The 27518-nt window shown below is 45.0% G+C and overlaps 1 protein-coding gene across 1 annotated transcript in view; it reads right to left on the bottom strand.

Moving 5' to 3' along the window:
- The window catches only part of LOC120062176 (glycine receptor subunit alphaZ1), a gene marked incomplete at its 5' end in the record, with an annotated part of 87792 nt that overhangs the window by 16043 nt on the left and 44231 nt on the right, over positions 1 to 27518 (bottom strand). The window contains 4 exons of the mRNA XM_039011982.1: positions 7094 to 7240; positions 10866 to 11080; positions 25530 to 25667; positions 26282 to 26364. Coding sequence (XP_038867910.1) covers positions 7094 to 7240; positions 10866 to 11080; positions 25530 to 25667; positions 26282 to 26364 — 583 coding nt within the window. The remainder of the gene's footprint in view (positions 1 to 7093; positions 7241 to 10865; positions 11081 to 25529; positions 25668 to 26281; positions 26365 to 27518) is intronic.

Here is a 27518-nt window from a genome sequence, read left to right as displayed (position 1 = left end):
AGTTTTAATAAGAGATGGAGCAACAGGCTCTGTGGTAGATAGATACTACTAAATGAGTTTTAATAAGAGATGGAGCAACAGGCTCTGTGGTAGATAGATACTACTAAATGAGTTCTAGTAAGAGATGGAGCAACACGCTCTGTGGTAGATAGATACTACTAAATGAGTTTTAATAAGAGATGGAGCAACAGGCTCTGTGGTAGATAGATACTACTAAATTAGTTTTAGTAAGAGATGGAGCAACATGCTCTGTGGTAGATAGATACTACTAAATGAGTTTTAGTAAGAGATGGAGCAACACGCTCTGTGGTAGAGAGATACTACTAAATTAGTTTTAGTAAGAGATGGAGCAACACGCTCTGTGGTAGATAGATACTACTAAATGAGTTTTAATAAGAGATGGAGCAACAGGCTCTGTGGTAGATAGATACTACTAAATGAGTTTTAATAAGAGATGGAGCAACACGCTCTGTGGTAGAGAGATACTACTAAATGAGTTTTAGTAAGAGATGGAGCAACAGGCTCTGTGGTAGATAGATACTACTAAATGAGTTTTAATAAGAGATGGAGCAACAGGCTCTGTGGTAGATAGATACTACTAAATGAGTTTTAGTAAGAGATGGAGCAACAGGCTCTGTGGTAGATAGATACTACTAAATGAGTTCTAGTAAGAGATGGAGCAACAGGCTCTGTGGTAGATAGATACTACTAAATGAGTTTTAATAAGAGATGGAGCAACAGGCTCTGTGGTAGATAGATACTACTAAATTAGTTTTAATAAGAGATGGAGCAACAGGCTCTGTGGTAGATAGATACTACTAAATGAGTTTTAATAAGAGATGGAGCAACAGGCTCTGTGGTAGATAGATACTACTAAATGAGTTCTAGTAAGAGATGGAGCAACACGCTCTGTGGTAGATAGATACTACTAAATGAGTTTTAATAAGAGATGGAGCAACAGGCTCTGTGGTAGATAGATACTACTAAATTAGTTTTAGTAAGAGATGGAGCAACACGCTCTGTGGTAGATAGATACTACTAAATGAGTTCTAGTAAGAGATGGAGCAACACGCTCTGTGGTAGATAGATACTACTAAATGAGTTTTAGTAAGAGATGGAGCAACAGGCTCTGTGGTAGATAGATACTACTAAATGAGTTTTAATAAGAGATGGAGCAACATGCTCTGTGGTAGATAGATACTACTAAATGAGTTTTAGTAAGAGATGGAGCAACAGGCTCTGTGGTAGATAGATACTACTAAATGAGTTTTAATAAGAGATGGAGCAACAGGCTCTGTGGTAGATAGATACTACTAAATGAGTTCTAGTAAGAGATGGAGCAACACGCTCTGTGGTAGATAGATACTACTAAATGAGTTTTAATAAGAGATGGAGCAACAGGCTCTGTGGTAGAGAGATACTACTAAATGAGTTTTAATAAGAGATGGAGCAACACGCTCTGTGGTAGAGAGATACTACTAAATGAGTTTTAATAAGAGGTGGAGCAACACGCTCTGTGGTAGATAGATACTACTAAATGAGTTTTAGTAAGAGATGGAGCAACATGCTCTGTGGTAGATAGATACTACTAAATGAGTTTTAGTAAGAGATGGAGCAACACGCTCTGTGGTAGAGAGATACTACTAAATTAGTTTTAGTAAGAGATGGAGCAACACGCTCTGTGGTAGATAGATACTACTAAATGAGTTTTAATAAGAGATGGAGCAACAGGCTCTGTGGTAGAGAGATACTACTAAATGAGTTTTAATAAGAGATGGAGCAACACGCTCTGTGGTAGAGAGATACTACTAAATGAGTTTTAATAAGAGATGGAGCAACACGCTCTGTGGTAGATAGATACTACTAAATGAGTTTTAGTAAGAGATGGAGCAACATGCTCTGTGGTAGATAGATACTACTAAATGAGTTTTAGTAAGAGATGGAGCAACACGCTCTGTGGTAGAGAGATACTACTAAATTAGTTTTAGTAAGAGATGGAGCAACACGCTCTGTGGTAGATAGATACTACTAAATGAGTTTTAATAAGAGATGGAGCAACAGGCTCTGTGGTAGATAGATACTACTAAATGAGTTTTAATAAGAGATGGAGCAACACGCTCTGTGGTAGAGAGATACTACTAAATGAGTTTTAGTAAGAGATGGAGCAACAGGCTCTGTGGTAGATAGATACTACTAAATGAGTTTTAATAAGAGATGGAGCAACAGGCTCTGTGGTAGATAGATACTACTAAATGAGTTTTAGTAAGAGATGGAGCAACAGGCTCTGTGGTAGATAGATACTACTAAATGAGTTCTAGTAAGAGATGGAGCAACAGGCTCTGTGGTAGATAGATACTACTAAATGAGTTTTAATAAGAGATGGAGCAACAGGCTCTGTGGTAGATAGATACTACTAAATTAGTTTTAATAAGAGATGGAGCAACAGGCTCTGTGGTAGATAGATACTACTAAATGAGTTTTAATAAGAGATGGAGCAACAGGCTCTGTGGTAGATAGATACTACTAAATGAGTTTTAGTAAGAGATGGAGCAACACGCTCTGTGGTAGTGTAACGGTGTTCCTCCTCCTCTTCATACGAAGAGGAGGAGTAGTGATTGGACCAACGTGCAGCGGGTTGTGAATACATAATGATTTATTTGAAAGACTAAGACAAACACGAAAAACACTTGATACTTTTACAAAACAACAAACGAAGTAGACAGACCTGGACTACGAACTTATATACAACGGAGAACGAACGAACAAGTACTGATTACAAACAAAACGAACTCACGATACAGTCCCGTGTGGTGCGAACATACACTGACACGGACGACAATCACCCACAAACAAACAGTGAGAACAACCTACCTTAATATGACTCTCAATCAGAGGAAACGTCAAACACCTGCCTCTAATTGAGAGCCATACCAGGCAACCCAAAACCAACATAGAAACAGAAAACATAGACTGCCCACCCAAAACTCACGCCCTGACCAATAAACACATACCAAACAACAGAAAACAGGTTAGGAACGTGACAGAACCCCCCCCTCAAGGTGCGAACTCCGGGCGCACCCCTACAACTCAAGGGGAGGGTCTGGGTGGGCATCTGTCCGCGGTGGCGGCTCCGGCGGTGGACGAGGACACCACTCCACCACTGTCTTTGTCCCCCTCCTTAGCGTCCTTTGAGTGGCGACCCTCGCCCCCGACCATGGTCCAGGAACCTTCACTAAGGCCCCTCCTACATAGAGGAGACAGCTCAGGACAGAGAGGTAGCTCAGGACAGAGAGGTAGCTCAGGACAGAGAGGTAGCTCAGGACAGAGAGGTAGCTCCGGACAGAGAGGTAGCTCCGGACAGAGGGACAACTCTGTACTAATGGCAGCTCCGGACTGAGTGGCAGCTCCGGACTGGGTGGCAGCTCCGGACTGGGTGGCAGCTCCGGACTGAGTGGCAGCTCCGGACTGAGTGGCAGCTCCGGACTGAGTGGCAGCTCCGGACTGAGTGGCAGCTCATGACTGGAGGGCAGCTCATGACTGGAGGGCAGCTCATGACTGGAGGGCAGCTCATGACTGGAGGGCAGCTCATGACTGGAGGGCAGCTCATGACTGAAGGGCAGCTCATGACTGAAGGGCAGCTCATGACTGTAGGGCAGCTCATGACTGTAGGGCAGCTCATGACTGTAGGGCAGCTCTGGCAGCTCCTGACTGGCTGGCGGCTCTGGCAGCTCCTGACTGGCTGGCGGCTCTGGCAGATCCTGACTGGCTGGCGGCTCTGGCAGCTCCTGACTGGCTGGCGGCTCTGGCAGCTCCTGACTGGCTGGCGGCTCTGGCGGCTCCTGACTGGCTGGCGGCTCTGGCGGCTCCTGACTGGCTGGCGGCTCTGGCGGCTCCTGACTGACGGACGGCTCTAGCGGCTCCTGACTGACGGGCGGCTCTAATGGCTCGGGACAGACGGGCGGCTCTAATGGCTCGTGGCAGACGGATGGCTCAGAAGGCGCTGGGCAGACGGATGGCTCAGAAGGCGCTGGGCAGACGGATGGCTCAGAAGGCGCTGGGCAGACGGATGGCTCAGACGGCGCTGGGCAGACGGATGGCTCAGACGGCGCTGGGCAGACAGATGGCTCAGACGGCACTGGGCAGACGGATGGCTCAGACAGAGCTGGGCAGACAGGCAGTGCAGAAGGCGTTGGGCAGACGGCCGACTCTGACCCGCTGAGGCGCACAGTAGGCCTGGTGCGTGGTGCCGGAACTGGTGGTACCGGACTGGAGACACGCACCTCAAGGCTAGTGCGGGGAGCAGGAACAGGGCACACTGGACTCTCGATGCGCACTATAGGCCTGGTGCGTGGTACCGGAACTGGAGGTACCGGGCTGAGGGCACGCACCTCAGGGCGAGTGCGGGGAGAAGGAACAGTGCGTACAGGGCTCTGGAGACGCACAGGAGGCTTGCTGCGTGGTGCCGAAACTGGAGGCACTGGGCTTGAGACACGCACCACAGGGAGAGTGCGTGGAGGAGGAACAGTGCGTACAGGGCTCTGAGGACGCACATGAGGCTTGGTGCGTGGTGCAGGCACTGGTGGTACTGAGCTGGGGCGGGAAGGTGGCGCCGGATATACCGGACCGTGTAGGCGTACTGGCTCCCTTGAGCACTGAACCTGCCCAACCTTACCTGGTTGTATGCTCCCCGTCGCCTGACCAGTGCGGGGAGGTGGAATAGCCCGCACCGGGCTATGTAGGCGAACCGGGGACACCATGCGTAAGGCTGGTGCCATGTAAGCCGGCCCGAGGAGACGTACTGGTGGCCAGATATGTAGGGCCGGCTTCATGACATTTGGCTCAATGCCCAATCTAGCCCTACCAGTGCGGGGAGGTGGAATAACCCGCACCGGGCTATGAACACGTACAGGAGACACCGTGCGCTCTACTGCGTAACACGGTGTCTGCCCGTACTCCCGCTCTCCACGGTTAGCCTGGGAAGTGGGCGCAGGTCTCCTACCTGCCCTCGGCCCACTACCTCTTAGCCCCCCCCCCCCAAGAAATTTTTGGGTAGTACTCACGGGCTTTTCGGGCTTCCGTGCTAGACTCGTCCCCTCATAACGCCGGTTCCTCTCTCCGGTTTCCTCCGCTCTCCGAGCTGCCTCCAGCTGTTCCCATGGGAGGCGATCCTTTCCAGCCAGGATCTCCTCCCATGTGTAGCAACTCTTACCGTCCAAAACATCCTCCCATGTCCATTCCTCCTTCTTGCGCTGTCGTTGCTGTCCGTTAACCCGCTGCTTGATCTGGGTTTGGTGGGTGATTCTGTAACGGTGTTCCTCCTCCTCTTCGTATGAAGAGGAGGAGTAGTGATTGGACCAACGTGCAGCGGGTTGTGAATACATAATGATTTATTTGAAAGACTAAGACAAACACGAAAAACACTTGATACTTTTACAAAACAACAAACGAAGTAGACAGACCTGGACTACGAACTTATATACAACGGAGAACGAACGAACAAGTACTGATTACAAACAAAACGAACTCACGATACAGTCCCGTGTGGTGCGAACATACACTGACACGGACGACAATCACCCACAAACAAACAGTGAGAACAACCTACCTTAATATGACTCTCAATCAGAGGAAACGTCAAACACCTGCCTCTAATTGAGAGCCATACCAGGCAACCCAAAACCAACATAGAAACAGAAAACATAGACTGCCCACCCAAAACTCACGCCCTGACCAATAAACACATACCAAACAACAGAAAACAGGTCAGGAACGTGACAGGTAGATAGATACTACTAAATGAGTTTTAGTAAGAGATGGAGCAACAGGCTCTGTGGTAGATAGATACTACTAAATGAGTTTTAATAAGAGATGGAGCAACAGGCTCTGTGGTAGATAGATACTACTAAATGAGTTTTAGTAAGAGATGGAGCAACAGACTCTGTGGTAGATAGATACTACTAAATGAGTTTTAATAAGAGATGGAGCAACATGCTCTGTGGTAGATAGATACTACTAAATGAGTTTTAGTAAGAGATGGAGCAACAGGCTCTGTGGTAGATAGATACTACTAAATGAGCTTTAGTAAGAGATGGAGCAACAGGCTCTGTGGTAGATAGATACTACTAAATGAGTTTTAATAAGAGATGGAGCAACATGCTCTGTGGTAGATAGATACTACTAAATGAGTTTTAGTAAGAGATGGAGCAACATGCTCTGTGGTAGATAGATACTACTAAAATGAGACATACTTTGATAACTGTATTTGATATTCAGTCATCAAGACATCAATATCACAAACACCATCAGATATACAACAGCGATGGAGTTAAAAAAAAAAAAATCTGAGATTTTATTAAAAACACAGAGTGTAGCGATGGGGTATTCAATTTCAATCTACTTGTTTTATAGCCTGATCCCAGATCTGTTTGTGCTGTCTTGCCAACTGCTTTGGTCAATGTGCATGACAAACTAGGTATGACAATGACCACAGGAGTTTGATATACAGTAAAACAGATCTGGGACCAGGCTACTTGTTTAACTGACTTTGATATGAGGATAACAGGCACCACCCATTGGGGATGTTGTAATGCAGTGGCCTTTAAGCCCAACAGTTACAACCTGGTGTACTCCTGGGCCTGTTAGACGATAGATTATGTCAGACTACGTTAAGGTATGTGGGAATAATTCCATTGTTGTGAATCTGATACATACAGTAGCTCATTCTTCTGTTTGGGCTTTGTCCATGGGTGTGTCCCAAATGGCATGTTATTCCCTTTTATAGTGCACTACTTTTGACCATAGCCCTATAGACCCTGGTTAAAAGTAGTGTACTATATAGGGACTAGGGTGCCATTTGGGATGCATCCTAAGGGCTTTAAGGATTCTCAATACTCCCCCAGCATTACATATGAACTGTTGTGTACTTTTAGAGAATATGAGAAACCAAAAAGCTAAATATTGAACTGAGACTGGCTCTGGTCTGAGAGGAGGGGGCAGGAGATAGGAAATGTTCCTGTGAAAAGTGTTCGTCTAGTCTATGATTAGATCATAAAAAGTGAATCCTAATAATAATTTTAAAAAGCAGTTAATTGACCTTCATGTGTCGCCTCCTTCTCCTGAAGCGCAGCAGTTCCTTGTGTTGCCGAGCGATGAAGTTCACAGCAGCGTACTCGAGCAGGGCCGAGAAGACAAACAGGAGGCACACGGCCATCCAGATGTCAATGGCTTTCACATACGACACCTGTGAGTGGGCAGGAGGACACGGTGGTAAGTAGGAGGAGGACAACAACAACAAAACAAGAATAGAAACAAGAAAAACAACACCAACAACAACAACACCAACACCACCAACACCAACACCACCAACACCAACACCAACAACACCACCAACAACAACACCAACAACAACAACAACAACACCACCAACACCAACACCAACACCAACAACACCACCAACAACAACACCAACAACAACAACAACAACACCACCAACACCAACACCAACACCAACAACACCACCAACAACAACACCAACAACAACAACAACAACACCACCAACACCAACACCAACACCAACAACACCACCAACACCAACACCAACACCAACAACACCACCAACAACAACACCAACACCAACACCACCACCAACAACAACACCAACAACAACACCAACAACAACAACAACAACAACAACAACAACAACACCAACAACACCAACAACAACACCAACACCAACAACACCACCAACAACAACACCAACACCACCACCAACAACAACACCAACAACAACACCAACAACAACAACAACAACAACAACAACACCAACAACAACAACACCAACACCAATACCAACACCACCAACACCAACACCAACACCAACAACACCACCAACACCAACACCAACACCAACAACACCACCAACAACAACACCAACAACAACAACAACAACAGAAGGTGATTTTTTAACTGGATTCTGTAGACTATTCAAATGAAACTGACCTTGGTACCATCTATATATGTATCTGTATCTAATAATCCTGTGATGTCTGCTACAAAGACAACATTTATCTTCTAACTCTAAGAACTGTCCAGTACACAGTAGTCTGTATGGTCAGTTGGCTTGGCAGGACGCTGCTCTGCCTGGGCAGTGAGATAGAGAGATGTATGGAAACCACATCTTTGGCCTGGAAATGGGGCTAAAGCAAGACTGGGTTGGCTTGTCAGTTCAGCTGAAGCTCACTGTATTTGACAAGTCAGTGACCAAGTGGCCCTGGAATGCAGTTTAGGTGGCATTACAGAATGCATGGTTCACAAGACATTGTTCAAATGATGAGGCACCAGCAGCCAGAGACAGACAAGGGCAGACTACTGTTTTACTCTTTCCTGGTGCCGTTGGATTGTGGGATTTCTATTTCTCCACTCCGGATCAGATATTTTGATGTGTTTTTTTTGTTTTACAGCACTTAGATCACTTAAAGTGGTGAAATGTATTTATATGCTGGACATTTTCTTCACCTATTTGTATTGAACGTAGAGCACTACAACAGGGGGATAGAAAATAATGACAGCAAAAAGTAACTTTTCTGTGGTGGCTATTTGTTGAGTAATGACACAGTAAAGGGTGACTTTCAAAATGGCCCTCTATCCTCTCCTTCCCTCCCTGTCACCAATGCACCAAGTCAGTGAGGCGTGGAAGAGGGAGAGCAGTCTGTGCTGTGTGCACCTACGCTCAGCTGTGCTGTGTGATCATTATTATGACAGCTGAACTGCATAGAAATCACGGTTCACTTGTTCAATTTTCCAGAGAACATGAATCACCTAATGTCAACAAGCAAAATGGGAGGATACTTTTCCAGGACATAATTATAAAATCCTAGTCCCTCATGCAATGTCCCTCTTCCTTTTTAATCTGAAAATCCATACAGCAAAAATTGTTTTCTTTAAAAAGGCATTTTTTTCCTCATGTTGAGTTAGTTTTACCATCTAGGACAATTGACAGTGTGGTTTGTAGTTCATCCAGGACAATAGACAGTGTGGTTTGTAGTTCATCTAGGACAATAGCCAGTGTGGTTTGTAGTTCATCTAGGACAATTGACAGTTTGGTTTGTAGCTCGGGCTGAAGGAGATTGTAGTTATGTAACAACTGCTTAATATCAAAACACCACATTAAATCAGTTTCGCACTGAAATAATCATATCACCACTATACAGGCTTTAACAACACTGAAGTCAGTCAGTCAGGCTGCCTCTCTGCTCTGACCATTATAAATCAGGCTGGCTGCCTCTCTGCTCTGACCATTATAAATCAGGCTGGCTGCCTCTCTGCTCTGACCATTATAAATCAGGCTGGCTGCCTCTCTGCTCTGCCCATTATAAAGCAGGCTGGCTGCCTCTCTGCTCTGACCATTATAAAGCAGGCTGACTGCCTCTCTGCTCTGCCCATTATAAATCAGGCTGGCTGCCTCTCTGCTTTGCCCATTATAAAGCAGGCTGACTGCCTCTCTGCTCTGCCCATTATAAAGCAGGCTGGCTGTCTCTCTGCTCTGCCCATTATAAAGCAGGCTGGCTGCCTCTCTGCTCTGACCATTATAATGCAGGCTGGCTGTATGTGTGTGTGTGAGAGTGTGTGTGTGTGTGTGTGTAAGAGAGAGACGTGTGTGTGAGAGACCTGTGTTTTTGTGTATGCATGCGTATGTGTGTTCATGTCTGTATCTCTGTGTGTGTGTGTGTGTGTTCATGTCTGTATTTGTGTGTGTGTGTGTGTCAAAGACAGGTGCAGGTGTGCTGTGTTTCTCTTCCTCTCCTCACCTTGGGGAGGGAGGCTCAGGAGCAGGAGCTCTGGGTTAGGGAGTTTGTCTCACCTTGGGGAGGGAGGCTCAGGAGTCGGAGCTCTGGGTTAGGGAGTTTGTCTCACCTTGGGGAGGGATGCTCAGGAGTCGGAGCTCTGGGTTAGGGAGTTTGTCTCACCTTGGGGAGGGAGGCTCAGGAGCAGGAGCTCTGGGTTAGGGAGTTTGTCTCACCTTGGGGAGGGAGGCTCAGGAGTCGGAGCTCTGGGTTAGGGAGTTTGTCTCACCTTGGGGAGGGAGGCTCAGGAGTCGGAGCTCTGGGTTAGGGAGTTTGTCTCACCTTGGGGAGGGAGGCTCAGGAGTCGGAGCTCTGGGTTAGGGAGTTTGTCTCACCTTGGGGAGGGAGGCTCAGGAGCAGGAGCTCTGGGTTAGGGAGTTTGTCTCACCTTGGGGAGGGAGGCTCAGGAGTCGGAGCTCTGGGTTAGGGAGTTTGTCTCACCTTGGGGAGGGAGGCTCGGGAGCAGGAGCTCTGGGTTAGGGAGTTTGTCTCACCTTGGGGAGGGAGGCTCAGGAGTCGGAGCTCTGGGTTAGGGAGTTTGTCTCACCTTGGGGAGGGAGGCTCAGGAGCAGGAGCTCTGGGTTAGGGAGTTTGTCTCACCTTGGGAGGGAGGCTCAGGAGTCGGAGCTCTGGGTTAGGGAGTTTGTTTCACCTTGGGGAGGGAGGCTCAGGAGTCGGAGCTCTGGGTTAGGGAGTTTGTCTCACCTTGGGGAGGGAGGCTCAGGAGCCGGAGCTCTGGGTTAGGGAGTTTGTCTCACCTTGGGGAGGGAGGCTCAGGAGCAGGAGCTCTGGGTTAGGGAGTTTGTCTCACCTTGGGGAGGGAGGCTCAGGAGTCGGAGCTCTGGGTTAGGGAGTTTGTCTCACCTTGGGGAGGGAGGCTCGGGAGCCAGAGGACTGGGTTAGGGAGTTTGTCTCACCTTGGGGATGGAGGCTCGGGAGCAGGAGCTCTGGGTTAGGGAGTTTGTCTCACCTTGAGGATGGAGGCTCAGGAGCAGGAGCTCTGGGTTAGGGAGTTTGTCTCACCTTGGGGAGGGAGGCTCGGGAGCCGGAGGACTGGGTGGTCATAGTGAGCACGGTGGTAATGCCCAGTCCCACTCTGGCAGGTGCAGCGTCCATGTTGATCCAGAAGGACACCCAGGACAAAATGACAATCAGAAGGCTGGGGATGTACATCTGAATCAGGTAATAGCCCATCTGCCTCTCCAGATGGAAACGAGCCTCGATACAAGTGAACTTTCCTGTTTTACAGAGGACACAGACAGAGGAGAAAGCAGGGGATCAGTATTATACAGAGGAGAAAGCAGGGGATCAGTATTATACAGAGGACACAGACAGAGGAGAAAGCAGGGGATCAGTATTATACAGAGGACACAGACAGAGGAGAAAGCAGGGGATCAGTATTATACAGAGGACATAGACAGAGGAGAAAGCAGGGGATCAGTATTATACAGAGGACACAGACAGAGGAGAAAGCAGGGGATCAGTATTATACAGAGGACATAGACAGAGGAGAAAGCAGGGGATCAGTATTATACAGAGGACATAGACAGAGGAGAAAGCAGGGGTCATATAATAATATGATATATTATAGTTGTATTACTACAATACAGTCTATATACTAAGATATAATATGATATAATATTATTACTACAATACAGTCTATATACTATGACATAATATGATATATTATACTATTATTACTACAATACAGTCTATATACTAAGATATAATATGATATAATATTATTACTACAATACAGTCTATATACTATGACATAATATGATATAATATAATATTATTACTACAATACAGTCTATATACTATGACATAATATGATATATCATACTATTATTACTACAATACAGTCTATATACTATGATATAATATTATTACTACAATAGAGTCTATATACTATGATATATTATAATATTATTACTACTATACAGTCTTTATAGTATTATATATTATAATAGTATAACTACAATACAGCCTATACTATGATATAGTATGATATATTATAATATTATAACTACAATACAGTCTATATACTATGATATGTTATAATATTATTGCTACTATACAGTCTTTATAGTATTATATATTATAATAGTATTATTACAATACAGTCTATATACTATGATATAATATGATATGTTATAATAGTATTACTACAATATAGTCTGAACTATAATAAAATATATATTACAATAATATTACTACAATACAGTCTATACTATGATAAAATATGACATATTATAATACTATTACTACAATACAGTCTATATACTATGATATGATATATATTCTAGTATTATTACTACAATACAGTCTATATACTAATATATAATATATATTATATTATTATTACTACAATACAGTCTATATACTAATATATAATATATATGATATTATTATTACTACAGTACAGTCTATATACTAATATATAATATATATTATAGTAGTATTACTACAATACAGTCTATATACTATGATATAATATATATTATAGTATTATTACTACAATACAGTCTATATACTAATGTATAATATATAGTATTATTACTACAATACAGTCGATATACTATGATATGATATACTATAATAGTATTATCTAATCATTCACTGTTGTTGCTGCTGTGTTGTGGATCTACTGTTATCGGTACTGATATACTGTAACACATCATCCAATCTTTCTGTTCTGCATGTCTCAAGAACACAAAGAAGAAAGTCAACTGCAGGCAATGAAATGGCTATTCAAGCTCCTTTTCCACTGGATAGCCTCAGTGCTGAATTGCCTCCTAACTTAATTATCCTCCTATTTCCCTGCAGTGTTGGAAGAGACTGAGGCAGAGGCCTGGAGAGAACATCAGTTTGACAGAGTGGCTGTAGGTAAAGTACCCCCTACGTTCAAATGTAACACACTACTACAGCTGACAGTTGTTATGTTGTGGTTGAACCCACTGTAGTTGACATGTATTATGTTGTGGTTGAACCCACTACAGCTGACAGGCGTTATGTTGTGGTTGAACCCACTACAGCCAACAGTTGTTATGTTGTGGTTGAACCCACTGTAGTTGACATATATTATGTTGTGGTTGAACCCACTACAGCTGACATTTATTATGTTGTGGTTGAACCCACTGTAGTTGACATGTATTATGTTATTGTTGAACCCACTACAGTTGACATATATTATGTTGTGGTTGAACCCACTACAGCTGACAGGTATTATGTTGTGGTTGAACCCATCTACTTCCCTGACCACAGCTGCGTAGCAAACACCACAACGGACGGTAAGGATTCCTCCCAAACAGCACCCTAATCCCTATATAGTATAGGGTTTATAGGGCACTAGGGTGACTAGGGTGCCGTTTTGGACATTAGCCCATAACATCAGCTAAAAGAGGGCATTATAAACTCATGATAGGTATCCTCTTTCTTTTCATGCTGACTGTGTGATGTGAGCACCAGGTGTGTCTTGTCTGTCAAAGTGGCTTTGATGCTCCAGATCGCTGACAAGTCATTAACTCAGCTCATAGTCATTGAAGACAGCTGTCTTTGTCTTGAATACTTTGAATTCAATTAGAGTTGAACCCTAGTGTATTGTTTTGGATGTGGACAGAGGGAGACATGGAGGGAGGCCACAGCGTCATTGAAATTGATTTATAGCTGTAATACACTTCAGGGCTTTTGCATCTGATAAGATATGATGGTCTCGCGATGATAGTGGGGTGTATTTGACAGACAGACAGACAGACAGACAGACAGACAGACAGACAGACAGACAGACAGACAGACAGACAGACAGACAGACAGACAGACAGACAGACAGACAGACAGATCGAAAACAAATTATGTTGACAATATTATAGCTAGTGTAGCGAGAGCGAAACTGCAATGCACCAGCGACAATGATTAGTATTGCATGACCAACCTACATGGACTAGGGTAAGGGGGAAGGGGACATTGCATGTGGTCTGAACCAATCTACATGGACTAGGGAAAGGGGGGAAGGGATATAAACAGGACAAAGTATGAACGCTGAAGGAAGGACGCAGTGGGGCCGAGGAATCGTCTCTCCTCAAATCACTAGATTGCTGCTAGTAAACTTGAGACAAATGTAAAGTTTGTTTCTTGATTGAGGAGCAGATAAGCACGTACACACGGTGCAGCATGGCTGGTGAATAATATTTTATTTGATTTATTTCACCTTTATTTAACTAGGCAAGTCAGTTAAGAACATATTCTTATTTACAATGACGGCCTACCAAAAGGCAAAAGGCCTCCTGCGGGGACGGGGGCTGGGATTAAAAATGTAAATATAGGACAAAACACACATCAAGACAAGAGAGACACCACAACACTACATAAAGAGAGACCTAAGACAACAACATAGCATGGCAGCAACACATGACAACACTACATGGCAGCAGCACAAAACAGGGTACAAACATTATTGGGCACAGAAAACAGCACAAAGGGCAACAAGGTATAGGCAACAATACATCACGCGAAGCAGCCACAACTGTCAGTAAGAGTGTTCATGATTGAGTCTTTGAATGAAGAGATGGAGATAAAACTGTCCAGTTTGAGTGTTTTTCGCAGCTCGTTCCAGTCGCTAGCTGCAGCGAACTGAAAAGAGCACCGACCCAGGGATGTGTGTGCTTTGGGGACCTTTAACAGAATGTGACTGGCAGAACGGGTGTTGTATGTGGAGGATGAGGGCTGCAATTGGTATCTCAGATAGGGGGGAGTGAGGGTTTTATAAATAAGCATCAACCAGTGGGTCTTGCGACGGGTATACAGAGATGACAAGTTTACAGAGGAGTATAGAGTACAGTGATGTGTCCTATAAGGAGCATTGGTGGCTAATCTGATGGCCGAATGGTAAAGAACATCTAGCCGCTTGAGAGCACCCTTACCTGACGATCTATATATTACGTCTGTGATCTAGCATGGGTAGGATGGTCATCTGAATCAGGGTTAGTTTGGCAGCTGGGGTGAAAGAGGAGCGATTACGATAGAGGAAACCAAGTCTAGATTTAACCTTAGCCTGCAGCTTTGATATGGATATGTGCTGAGAGAAGGACAGTGTACCGTCTAGCCATACTCCCAAGAACTTGTATGAGGTGACTACCTCAATCTCTAAACCCTCAGAGGTAGTAATCACACCAGTGGAGAGGGGGGCATTCTTCTTACCAAACCACATGACCTTTGTTTTGGAGATGTTCAGAACAAGGTTAAAGGCAGAGAAAGCTTGTTGGACACTAAGAAAGCTTTGTTGTAGAGCGTTTAACACAAAATCCGGGAAGGGGCCAGCTGAGTATAAGACTATCCTCTGCATATAAATGGATGGGAGAGTTTCCTACTGCCTGAGCTATGTTGTTGATGTAAATTGAGAAGAGCGTGGGGCCTAAGATTGAGCCTTGGGGTACTCCCTTGGTGACAGGCAGTGGCTGAGCCAGCAGATGTTCTGACTTTATACACTGCACTCCTTGAGAGAGGTAGTTAGCAAACCAGCCCAAAGACCCCTCACATACACCAATACTCCTTAGCCGGCACACAAGAATGGAATGGTCTACCGTATCAAAAGCTTTGGCCAAGTTAATAAAAATAGCAGCACAACATTGCTTAGAATCAAGGGCAATGTTGATATAATTTAGGACCTTTAAGGTTGCAGTGACACATCCATTACCTGAGTGGATGTAACGATGACACCGTGAGTTGAGAAGCAGGTAATGAAAACAACAAACATGAAACAAGACACCGTAACAGAAGCAAGGTAACATGAACACCGGTGCAAAACCAACAGAGGAATGAACTAAATGAAGGGACCTATACAAAGGAGGAAATTAGGTCCAGGTGTGAATCATAACGATGAGTGCCAGGTGCACGTAATGATGATTCCCAGGACCGGTGGTTAGAATTCCGGTGACGTCGTACGCCAGAGGAGAGGAGCAGACGTGACATTACCCCCCCTCTCTGATGCACGGCTCCTGCCGCAGGACGTGGCCGACTAGGAGGACGACCTTGGGACGAGGAGCGGGTCGATCCGAGTGGCGAAGGTGGAAGTCACAGAAGATGTTGAGATCCAGAATGTCCTCCACCGGAACCCAACACTGCTCCTCAGGGTCATACCCCTCGCAGTCCACCAGATACTGGAGCTGACCCCCTCCAGATACTGGAGTCCAGCAGAGATCTGACAGCATACTCCGGACTGCCCTCGATGTCCGGGGGGGGGGTGTGGTGGGGTGTCGTGGGGGACAGCATCAGCTAGGGGATCAGGAACCACAGGCCTGAAAAGGGAGACATGAAACGAGGGTGAGATACGGTAGTGACTGGGCAGTTGTAACCAATACGTCACCTCGTTGACCCTCTGCAGAACCTTGAACGGCCACACAAACCGGGGGCTTAGTTTCTTGCAGGGCAGGCGGAGTGGGAGGATCCTGGTAGAGAGCCAGACGCGATCCCCAGTGTGGAACAGGAGTCTCACTGCAGTGGCGGTCTACCTGTTCTTTTTGACAATGGAGTCTCACGTGAGCTTCGCTCCACACTTCTTCCGCGCGCCGGAACCACTCATCAACCGCAGGAGCCTCGGTCCGGCCCGGAGTCAACAGAGCCAGGGCCGGCTGAAAACCCAGAACAGACTGGAAGGGAGTCAACCCAGTGGAGGAGAGTCGCAGCGAATTACTCTGCCCATGGAAGGAATCGTGCCCACTCACCCTGACGGTCCAGACAGTGACTCCTCAGGAACCTCCCCAGCTCCTGGTTCATCCTCTCCACCTGCCCGTTGGACTGAGGCCGATACCCGGAAGTGATGCTGACCGTGACACCGAGCTTCTCCATGAAGGCCCTCCATACTCGTGGTGTGAATTGGGGGTCACGGTCGGAGACGATGTCCTCCGGAAGGCCATAATGCCGGAAGACCTGCTGGAAGTGTGCCTCAGCGACCTGGAGAGCAGTGGGGAGACCAGGAAGAGGAATTCAACGACATGACTTCGAAAATCTATCCACTACCACCAGAATGGTGGTGAAACCGTCAGAGGACGGGAGATCGGTAGCAAAGTCAATGGATAGATGAGCCCAGGGTCGCTGAGGCACAGGAAGCGGTAGGAGCTTCCCTTCTGGAGCATTACGGGGAGACTTGGTTAGGGCACATACGGAAAAGGAATTGACATAACGAGTGACATCCTGCGCCAAGGTGGGCCACCAGTACTTCTCAGCGATGGAATGGATGGTGCGAGAAATACCTGGATGTCCAGCAGCGACAGCTGTGTGTGTCCATGTCAGTAGCCGATCCCTTATCCCTGTGGGAACGTAGGTGCGCCCAGGAGGACAGTTCAGGAGTGCGGGCTCACTCGCTTGAGCCTGGTGGAGCTCCACATCTATGTCCCAGACCACAGGAGCAGGGCCCTCTCCTGAAATCATAGAGGCGCGACAAGGCATCGGCCTTGGTGTTCTTTGAGCCTGGGCGATAGGTTACCGTGAAGTTAAACCTTGTGATGAAAAGGTCCCACCTTGCATGCCGTGGATTAAGCCTCCTCGCTGTCCAAATGTACTCCAGGTTCCTGTGGTCGGTGAGGATGACTAATTGTTCCTTGGCGCCCTACAGCCAATGTCTCCACTCTTCTAATGCCAACTTCACCGCCAGGAGCTCTCGATCGCCGACTTCGTAGTTACTTTCTGCAGGGGACATTTTCTTAGAATAAAATGCACATGGGTACAACTTCTGCGGGTTCCCTTGTCGTTGAGACAAAACTGCCCCCACTTCTACCTTGGAAGCGTCCACCTCCACCACAAAGGATATTGTGGGATCTGGATGTTTCAGCAATGGGGCGGAGGTGAAACGTCCCTTGAGAAGACGGAAGGCCTCATCGGCTGCTGGACCCCACACCAACCTACGGGGGCCTCCCTTAAGGAGAGATGTGAGAGGTTAGGCAACAGAGCTGAAATTCCTGATGAAACGACGGTAGAAGTTGACAAACCCCAAAAACCGTTGTAACCCTTTAATGGTGGTTGGGACTGGCCATGACCTGACTGCATCTACCTTCTTGTCAATTGTAGGCACTCTGCAGGTCCAGTTTGGTGAAGAACCGGGCACCGTGGAGCTCCTCGATGGCATATGGCACCAACGGGAGGGGGTACCAATACTTCTTGGTAACTTCATTGAGTCCTCTGTAATCAATGCAAGGGTGTGATCCTCCATCCTTCTTGGCCACGAAGAAGAAACCAGCCAACGCAGGAGAAGTGGACGTGCGGATAAACCCCTGTTGGAGTGCCTACTGAATGTAATCCTCCATGGCCAGGGTGTCAGCCACTGACAGAGGGTCTGAGTGGAGTTGTTGCATCAGCAAGCAGGTCGATGGCCACAGTCCCAGGGGCGATGAGGAGGGAGACAGGTGGCCCGGGTCTTAGAGAATACCTCCCTCAGATCCTGGTATACCTCCGGGATGTTATGCTGAAGGGCAAGCAAAGGCCTCTCAAACGATGTGGAACCACAGGGAACAGGGAAGCAGGCTCTCCGGCAATTAGGTGACCAATCTGTGATTCTCATCCTCGACCATCAAATGGTGGGGTTATGGCGTTGAAGCCAAGGGAGGCAGAGGATGATCTTGTGAACTGGTGCACTGTTGATGAAGAAGGTGATATTTTCCTGATGATTGGACTCCACGGTGAGGGTGAGCGGTTGAGTGATGTGTGTAATGGTTCCGGATCCTAATGGCCGATAATCGAGACCTTGCACCGGAAAAGTAGAAGAGAGCGGGTATGAAGTAGTATTGAGAGAGGAGGCAAGGGTATAATCCATAAGAAATCCATAAAATTCCCTCCTTGACCACAGTACATACAGAGCCCCAGTTGTATCCATCTGCGGCGCTCCGCCGCGGGGAGGCGTGTGACCCCTACCTCCATGGGTTCAGGCTCTGATTCTGAGTGTTCGCCGAAGGAGGGAGAGAAGCGATGAGAATGCCGATGCTCCCGGAGAAGGTTATCCAGTCGGATGGCCATCGCAATGAGTGCGTCCAGGGTAAGGTTGACGTGTCGGCAGGCCAATTCCGTCTGGACCTCCTCGCGCAGACCTCTTCTAAATAGCGTGCAAAGCGCCGGTTCATTCCATCCACTGGATGCTGCTACTGTCCGGAAGGTGAGTGCGTACTCAGCAGCTGTCTGATCCCCCTGCCGTAATTGAAGTAGATGCTCAACTCCCTCTCTGCCCTCCGGGGGATCATCAAAAACATTTAAAACAGAGTCATAACCCCCTCATATGAATTTAGCTCCTCCTCTCCTCTCTCTCAGACAGCCGTAGCCCATTCCAATGCCCGCCCCGTCAGCAGAGAAATAACCGTGGCAACCTTGAACCGCTCGGTGCTGGGGGCTCCCATCTGGTGGGTAAAATAAAGGGAGCACTGAAGTAGGAAGCCACGTCATTTGGATGGGGTACCGTTATATTTCTCTGGGAGGGTTAAATGGGCATTGCTGACCGTAGCGGGTTGCTGAATGGGCTGTTGGGCTGGCTCACTGGGTAGGCTGGATCTAGAGTATCCTCCACTAGTAGGATGCTGCGTCTCCCGGGAATGTTTGAGACGCTGCAAACTGCGAAGGACCTCTTCCATGGCCGTCCCCAGTTGTGCCAGCTGGTCATGCTGCTGACGCAGAAGGTAACCCTGTTCATCGACCGTCAGAGAGATATCCGATTTTCCTGCTTTTTCCATTGTTGGAGTCGGTATTCTGTAACGATGACACCGTGAGTCGAGAAACAGGTGCAGGTAAAACGTTTAATGAAAACAACAAACATGAAACAAGACAGCGTAACAGAAGCGAGGCAACATGAACACAGGTGCAATACCAACTGAGGAATGAACAAAAGGAAGGGACCTATGAAGGGGAGGTAATGAGGTCAGGTGTGAATCATAACGATGAGTGCCAGCTGCACGTAATGATGAGTGCCAGCTGCGCGTAATGATGAGTGCCAGGTGTGCGTAATGATGATTCCCAGGACCGGTGGTTAGTATTCCAGTGACGTCGCACGCCGGAGGGGAGGAGCAGGAATAGACGTGACAGCAGAAACCAGATTGTATACCAGAGAGAATACTATTGACATCAAGAAAGCCAATCAGTTGATTATTTGCAAGTTTTTCCAACAATTTTGATAAACAGGGCAAAATAGAAATAGGCCTATAACAGTTGGGATCAGCCTGATCTCCCCTTTTAAAGAAAGGACCCACCGTGGCTGCCTTCCAACCAATGGGAACTTCCCCAGAAAGGAGAGACAGGTTAAAAAGGTCAGAGATAGGCTTGGCGATGATAGGGGCCGCAACCTTTAGGAAGAAAGCGTCTAAACCATCTGACCCAGATGTTTTTTTGGGGTCAAGTTTAAGGAGCTCCTTTAGCACCTCGAACTCGGTGACCGCCTGCAGGGAGAAAAATTGTAGCGGGGCAGGGAAAAGAGGGAGGAGCATTGGGGCTAGTCGCATTAGAAGGGGTGGGAGATGAGATGTTGGACGGGCAATGAGGCATGGCTGAGTCAAAAAGGAATCCTGACTTAATGAAGTGGTGATTAAAGAGCTCAGCCATGTGCTCCTTGTCAGTAACAACCACATCATCAACATTAAGGGACATGGGCAGCTGTGAGGAGGAGGGTTTATTCTCCAGGTCTTTAACCATTTTCCAGAACATCTTGGGGTTAAACTCACAGAGAGAGAACTGCTCCTTAATGTAAATAACGTTGGCTTTCTGGATAGCCTGAGTGCACTTACATTTGTCTGAACGAGAGCCAGTCAGCCTGAGTATGCGTGCCGAGCCTTTGGCCAAATTGAGTTCTTGAGGTGGAGTAACTCTGCTAGATCACGGTCGAACCAGGGGTTGAACCTGTTTTTAATTCTCATTTTCTTTATGGGGGCGTGTTTGTTAACAATACCACTGAAAATATATAAAAAAAGGTCAAAGCGTCTTTTACAGAGGCCAGGTCATGAAGGAAGGCTTGCTCATTAAAGTTTTTTAGCAAGTGTCTATGACAAATCAGGACAGATAATAGGCCACAGTCAGGACAGAGGGGGAGGGGGAGAAGGGGAAGTGGGGTGGGGGGCTTGGGGGGAGAGATAGGGAGGGAGGGGTTTGAGAGAAAAAAAGAGAGATGGGATAGAGAGAGAGGATGATAGACAGAGAGAGAGAGAGAGAGCACGAGAGAGAGGGAGGGGGTGATAGAACGAGAGCAAGAGGGAGTACTACTCAGTGGTGATCCCTCATTTCCTCTCCCTGGTCATATGAGACATCATACTGCAGTACTACTCAGTGGTGATCCCTCATTTCCTCTCCCTGGTCATATGAGATCCATGTTTGTCCCAGTATGCTCATTATGTGGCTCTGAGTGTGCCTGGTTTTAACCTGCATGCCCACTGTGTTCAGCGCTTGTGTGTGTGTTCAGTGTGTGTGTGTGTTCAGTGAGTGTGTGTGTGTGTGTGTGTGTTCAGTGTGTGTGTGTTCAGTGTGTGTGTGTGTGTTCAGTGTGTGTGTGTGTGTGTGTTCAGTGTGTGTGTGTTCAATGTGTGCGTGTGTGAGTGTGTGTGTGTGTGTGTGTGTGTGTGTGTGTGTGTGTGTGTGTGTGTGTGTGTGTGTGTGTGTGTGTGTGTGTGTGTGTGTGTGTGTGTGTGTGTGTGGAAGGAGGGGATTTAGCATGCCATCAAGCATCTGTACTCAGCCATGTCAAGGCTGTCTATGTCTGAGAGAGCAGGATTCTAGAGGTAGGAGACAGACACCATCCATCAGCCAGCCTGTCATTTCCAGATGTCACCCTCTCCTGAGCGATGGTATGATATTTAAAATAATCAAGATTTTAATGGCACCAGATATCAATTTAATCCAATGTCAACGACACAACAAACAAAATCCTCTGAAAAAAAATAAAAATAAAAATCACATCAAATCAAATCATATCATATCAAATCATATATTATCAAATCATATCAAATCATATATTATCAAATCATATATTATCATATCAAATAGTATTAAATCAAATCACATCAAATCATATCAAATCAGATCATACATTATCATATCAAATCAGATCATATATTATATTATCAAATCATATCAAATCATATACAATCATATCAAATCAGATCATTTCAAATCACATCATATCAAATCATATACAATCATATCAAATCATATCATACCAAATCATATCATACCAAATCATATCAAATTATATCATATCAAATCAAATCATATCAAATCATACCAAATCATATCATACCAAATCATATCATACCAAATCATATACAATCATATCAAATCATATCATACCAAATCATACCAAATCATATCATACCAAATCATATCAAATCATATCATACCAAATCATATCAAATCATATCAAATCATATCATATCAAATCATATCATATCAAATCATATCAAATCATATTTGTCTTTATTTGACCCTTTGTTGTTTTTCTCACTCTCTTCTATTTTAGATTATTCTAGACTGGCCTTCAGTCTCTGTTTAGATTCCATCTAGACTGGTCTTCAGTCTCTGTTTAGATTCCATCTAGACTGGTCTTCAGTCTCTGTTTAGATTCCATCTAGACTGGCCTTCAGTCTCTGTTTAGATTCCATCTGGACTGGCCTTCAGTCTCTGTTTAGATTCCATCTAGACTGGTATTTGGTCTCTGTTTAGATTCCATCTAGACTGGCCTTCAGTCTCTGTTTAGATTCCATCTGGACTGGCCTTCAGTCTGTTTAGATTCCATCTAGACTGGTCTTCAGTCTCTGTTTAGATTCCATCTAGACTGGTCTTCAGTCTCAGTTTAGATTCCATCTAGACTGGTCTTCAGTCTCAGTTTAGATTCCATCTAGACTGGTCTTCAGTCTCTGTTTAGATTCCATCTAGACTGGTCTTCAGTCTCTGTTTAGATTCCATCTAGACTAGTATTTGGTCTCTGTTTAGATTCCATCTAGACTGGCCTTCAGTCTCTGTTTAGATTCCATCTAGACTGGTCTTCAGTCTCTGTTTAGATTCCATCTAGACTGGTCTTCAGTCTCTGTTTAGATTCCATATAGACTGGCCTTCAGTCTCTGTTTAGATTCCATCTGGACTGGCCTTCAGTCTCTGTTTAGATTCCATCTAGACTGGTATTTGGTCTCTGTTTAGATTCCATCTAGACTGGCCTTCAGTCTCTGTTTAGATTCCATCTGGACTGGCCTTCAGTCTCTGTTTAGATTCCATCTAGACTGGTCTTCAGTCTCTGTTTAGATTCCATCTAGACTGGTCTTCAGTCTCAGTTTAGATTCCATCTAGACTGGTCTTCAGTCTCAGTTTAGATTCCATCTAGACTGGTCTTCAGTCTCTGTTTAGATTCCATCTAGACTGGTCTTCAGTCTCTGTTTAGATTCCATCTAGACTGGTATTTGGTCTCTGTTTAGATTCCATCTAGACTGGCCTTCAGTCTCTGTTTAGAATCCATCTGGACTGGTCTTCAGTCTCTGTTTAGAGTCCATCTAGACTGGCCTTCAGTCTGTTTAGATTCCATCTAGACTGCTCTTCAATCTCTGTTTAGATTCCATCTAGACTGGCCTTCAGTCTCTGTTTAGATTCCATCTGGACTGGTCTTCAGTCTCTGTTTAGATTCCATCTAGACTGGTCTTCAGTCTCTGTTTAGATTCCATCTAGACTGGTCTTCAGTCTCTGTTTAGATTCCATCTAGACTGGTCTTCAGTCTCTGTTTAGATTCCATCTAGACTACTCTTCAGTCTCTGTTTAGATTCCATCTAGACTGGCCTTTAGTCTCTGTTTAGATTCCATCTAGACTGGCCTTCAGTCTCTGTTTAGATTCCATCTAGACTGGTCTTCAGTCTCTGTTTAGATTCCATCTAGACTACTCTTCAGTCTCTGTTTAGATTCCATCTAGACTACTCTTCAGTCTCTGTTTAGATTCCATCTAGACTGGCCTTTAGTCTCTGTTTAGATTCCATCTAGACTGGCCTTCAGTCTCTGTTTAGATTCCATCTAGACTGGCCTTTAGTCTCTGTTTAGATTCCATCTAGACTGGTCTTCAGTCTCTGTTTAGATTCCATCTAGACTACTCTTCAGTCTCTGTTTAGATTCCATCTAGACTACTCTTCAGTCTCTGTTTAGATTCCATCTAGACTACTCTTCAGTCTCTGTTTAGATTCCATCTGGACTGGCCTTCAGTCTCTGTTTAGATTCCATCTAGACTGGTCTTCAGTCTCTGTTTAGATTCCATCTAGACTGGTCTTCAGTCTCAGTTTAGATTCCATCTAGACTGGTCTTCAGTCTCAGTTTAGATTCCATCTAGACTGGTCTTCAGTCTCTGTTTAGATTCCATCTAGACTGGTCTTCAGTCTCTGTTTAGATTCCATCTAGACTGGTATTTGGTCTCTGTTTAGATTCCATCTAGACTGGCCTTCAGTCTCTGTTTAGAATCCATCTGGACTGGTCTTCAGTCTCTGTTTAGAGTCCATCTAGACTGGCCTTCAGTCTGTTTAGATTCCATCTAGACTGCTCTTCAATCTCTGTTTAGATTCCATCTAGACTGGCCTTCAGTCTCTGTTTAGATTCCATCTGGACTGGTCTTCAGTCTCTGTTTAGATTCCATCTAGACTGGTCTTCAGTCTCTGTTTAGATTCCATCTAGACTGGTCTTCAGTCTCTGTTTAGATTCCATCTAGACTGGTCTTCAGTCTCTGTTTAGATTCCATCTAGACTACTCTTCAGTCTCTGTTTAGATTCCATCTAGACTGGCCTTTAGTCTCTGTTTAGATTCCATCTAGACTGGCCTTCAGTCTCTGTTTAGATTCCATCTAGACTGGTCTTCAGTCTCTGTTTAGATTCCATCTAGACTACTCTTCAGTCTCTGTTTAGATTCCATCTAGACTACTCTTCAGTCTCTGTTTAGATTCCATCTAGACTGGCCTTTAGTCTCTGTTTAGATTCCATCTAGACTGGCCTTCAGTCTCTGTTTAGATTCCATCTAGACTGGCCTTTAGTCTCTGTTTAGATTCCATCTAGACTGGTCTTCAGTCTCTGTTTAGATTCCATCTAGACTACTCTTCAGTCTCTGTTTAGATTCCATCTAGACTACTCTTCAGTCTCTGTTTAGATTCCATCTAGACTACTCTTCAGTCTCTGTTTAGATTCCATCTAGACTGGCCTTTAGTCTCTGTTTAGATTCCATCTAGACTGGCCTTCAGTCTCTGTTTAGATTCCATCTAGACTGGCCTTTAGTCTCTGTTTAGATTCCATCTAGACTGGTCTTCAGTCTCAGTTTATTTCTGTTGTATCTGGAGTGTAACAGTGTGAGACTGATGAGGTTGAGTGGCCAGATGGTTTTCAGTCTCAGTTTATTTCTGTTGTATCTGGAGTGTAACAGTGTGAGACTGATGAGGTTGAGTGGCCAGATGGTTTTCAGCGAATAAAGGGGCCATTTTGGACAAAGCTCTGATTGGTTGCGGTCCTTCCTCCCTTCTTTCTCCCACTCTGTGTTCCAGCATTTACGTGTCCTAACAACGCACCCTGTAATGTCTATGTTACGCTGTTCTCAGACAGTCAACAAAAGACCAACAAAAGACCAACATAGAGAAAGAGAGTTTAGCTCAACGTACAAACCCCCTTAAAAAAGAGCGTATGAGGAAGAGGTAGCCAGAGAGGTGATGAGAGACAAACCAACCTGTGTTGTAGTGCTTGGTACAGTATCGCAGGTCTTTCTCCTCTTTCAGTATAAACTGAGGTAATGTCAGCCCGTCTGCTACCTGCACGGCTCCCTTCTCATCCCACTCAAATATGAGATCATTCATCGTATAGCCGACTGGATGGGACAGTTTGAAACAAGATCATTATTACCACAGTATTACTACAGTCTTACTACCACAGTATCACAGTACATTCAAGCTGTTTGTAAGAGAGAAAAAAATATTATTGACAATGTGGTATGATGAAGGTTTAAATGCCTTGATCAACCAACTCTACCGTAGCTCCACAGTGTTCATACAGAAGCAATACATGTTGTGGTCATTCTTCACACCTGAGAACAATGAGTCAAGAAAAAAGAAAAATCCATAATTTCCAAAGAAAAGAGGTGGGGAGGGAGGGACAAGCCAGTGTTGGCTGGTTAGAGCAGGTTGGAGGAGGTTGGTCCCCCCTGACTCCCTCCCTGTCCCTTCCCTGTCCCTGTTCTTTGCTGCTGGAGGGGCCGTGTAAATCACTGGGCCTTTCATCATACTGTCCTCCAGACCAGAGACACATCCATCACACTAACACAAAATAAATACTTCCCCCTACCCTACCTATGTGTGTGTGTGTGTGTGTGTGTGTGTGTGTGTGTGTGTGTGTGTGTGTGTGTGTGTGTGTGTGTGTGTGTGTGTGTGTGTGTGTGTGTGTGTGTGTGATAACTGTGTTCCTAAATGATAATGGAATACTCACAACTCTCCAGCTGCATGATACAGGTCTGTACGTCCATTGGGAAGTTCTTCAAGTCCATGGGACAGGCCAGGACCAGTGTTATTCTGGTCACATAGAATAGAACACAACAGAACAAAACAGAACAGAACAGCACAAAACAGGAAAGAGCAGAACAGACAGGCCAGGATCAGCGTTATTTTGTTAACATGTTTACATAGAATAGAATGGAATGGAATAGAATGGAATGGAATGGAGTAGAATGGAATACAATAGAATATAATGGAATAAAAAGTAATGAAATGGAATAGAGTAGAATGGAATAGAATGGAATAGCATATAATGAAATATAATAGAATGGGATGGAATAGAATAGAATGGAATACAATAGAATATAATGGAATAGAATAGAATGGAATAGAATGGAATAGAATAGAATGGAATACAATAGAATATAATGGAATAGAAAGTAATGGAATGGAATGGAATAGAATGGAACTGAATATAATAGAATATAATAGAATGTAATGGAATAGAATGTAATGGAATAGAATGGAATACAATAGAATAGAAAGTAATGGAATGGAATAGAATAGAATGGAATAGAATGGAACTGAATATAATAGAATATAATAGAATGGAATACAATAGAATAGAATGGAAAAGAAAGTAATGGAATGGAATAGAATGGAAAGTAATGGAATGGAATAGAATGGAATGGAACTGAATATAATAGAATATAATGGAATGAAGTAGAATATAATGGAATAGAATTGAATGGAAGACCAGAATGGAATAGAATGGAATGAATGGAATAGAATTGAATAGAATGGAACTGAATATAATAGAATATAATGGAATGAAGTAGAATATAATGGAATAGAATTGAATGGAAGAATGGAATAGAATTTATTGGAAAAATAGAATATAACAGAATGGAATAGAATGGAAGAATGGAATAGAATAGAATATAATGAATGGAATAGACAGGGTAACATATTGTTATAAACCACTAGCACAGCCTTACAGGAGGAGAAGCAGGGTAACATATTGTTATAAACCACTAGCACAGCCTTACAGGAGGAGAAGCAGGGTAACATATTGTTATAAACCACTAGCACAGCCTTACAGGAGGAGAAGCAGGGTAACATATTGTTATAAACCACTAGCACAGCCTTACAGGAGGAGAAGCAGGGTAACATATTGTTATAAACCACTAGCACAGCCTTACAGGAGGAGAAGCAGGGTAACATATTGTTAT

The sequence above is a fragment of the Salvelinus namaycush genome, chromosome 17, assembly GCF_016432855.1.
Source record: "Salvelinus namaycush isolate Seneca chromosome 17, SaNama_1.0, whole genome shotgun sequence".
NCBI classification, from domain to species: Eukaryota; Metazoa; Chordata; class Actinopteri; order Salmoniformes; family Salmonidae; genus Salvelinus; species Salvelinus namaycush.
This window is presented reverse-complemented; position numbering and strand designations above follow the sequence as displayed.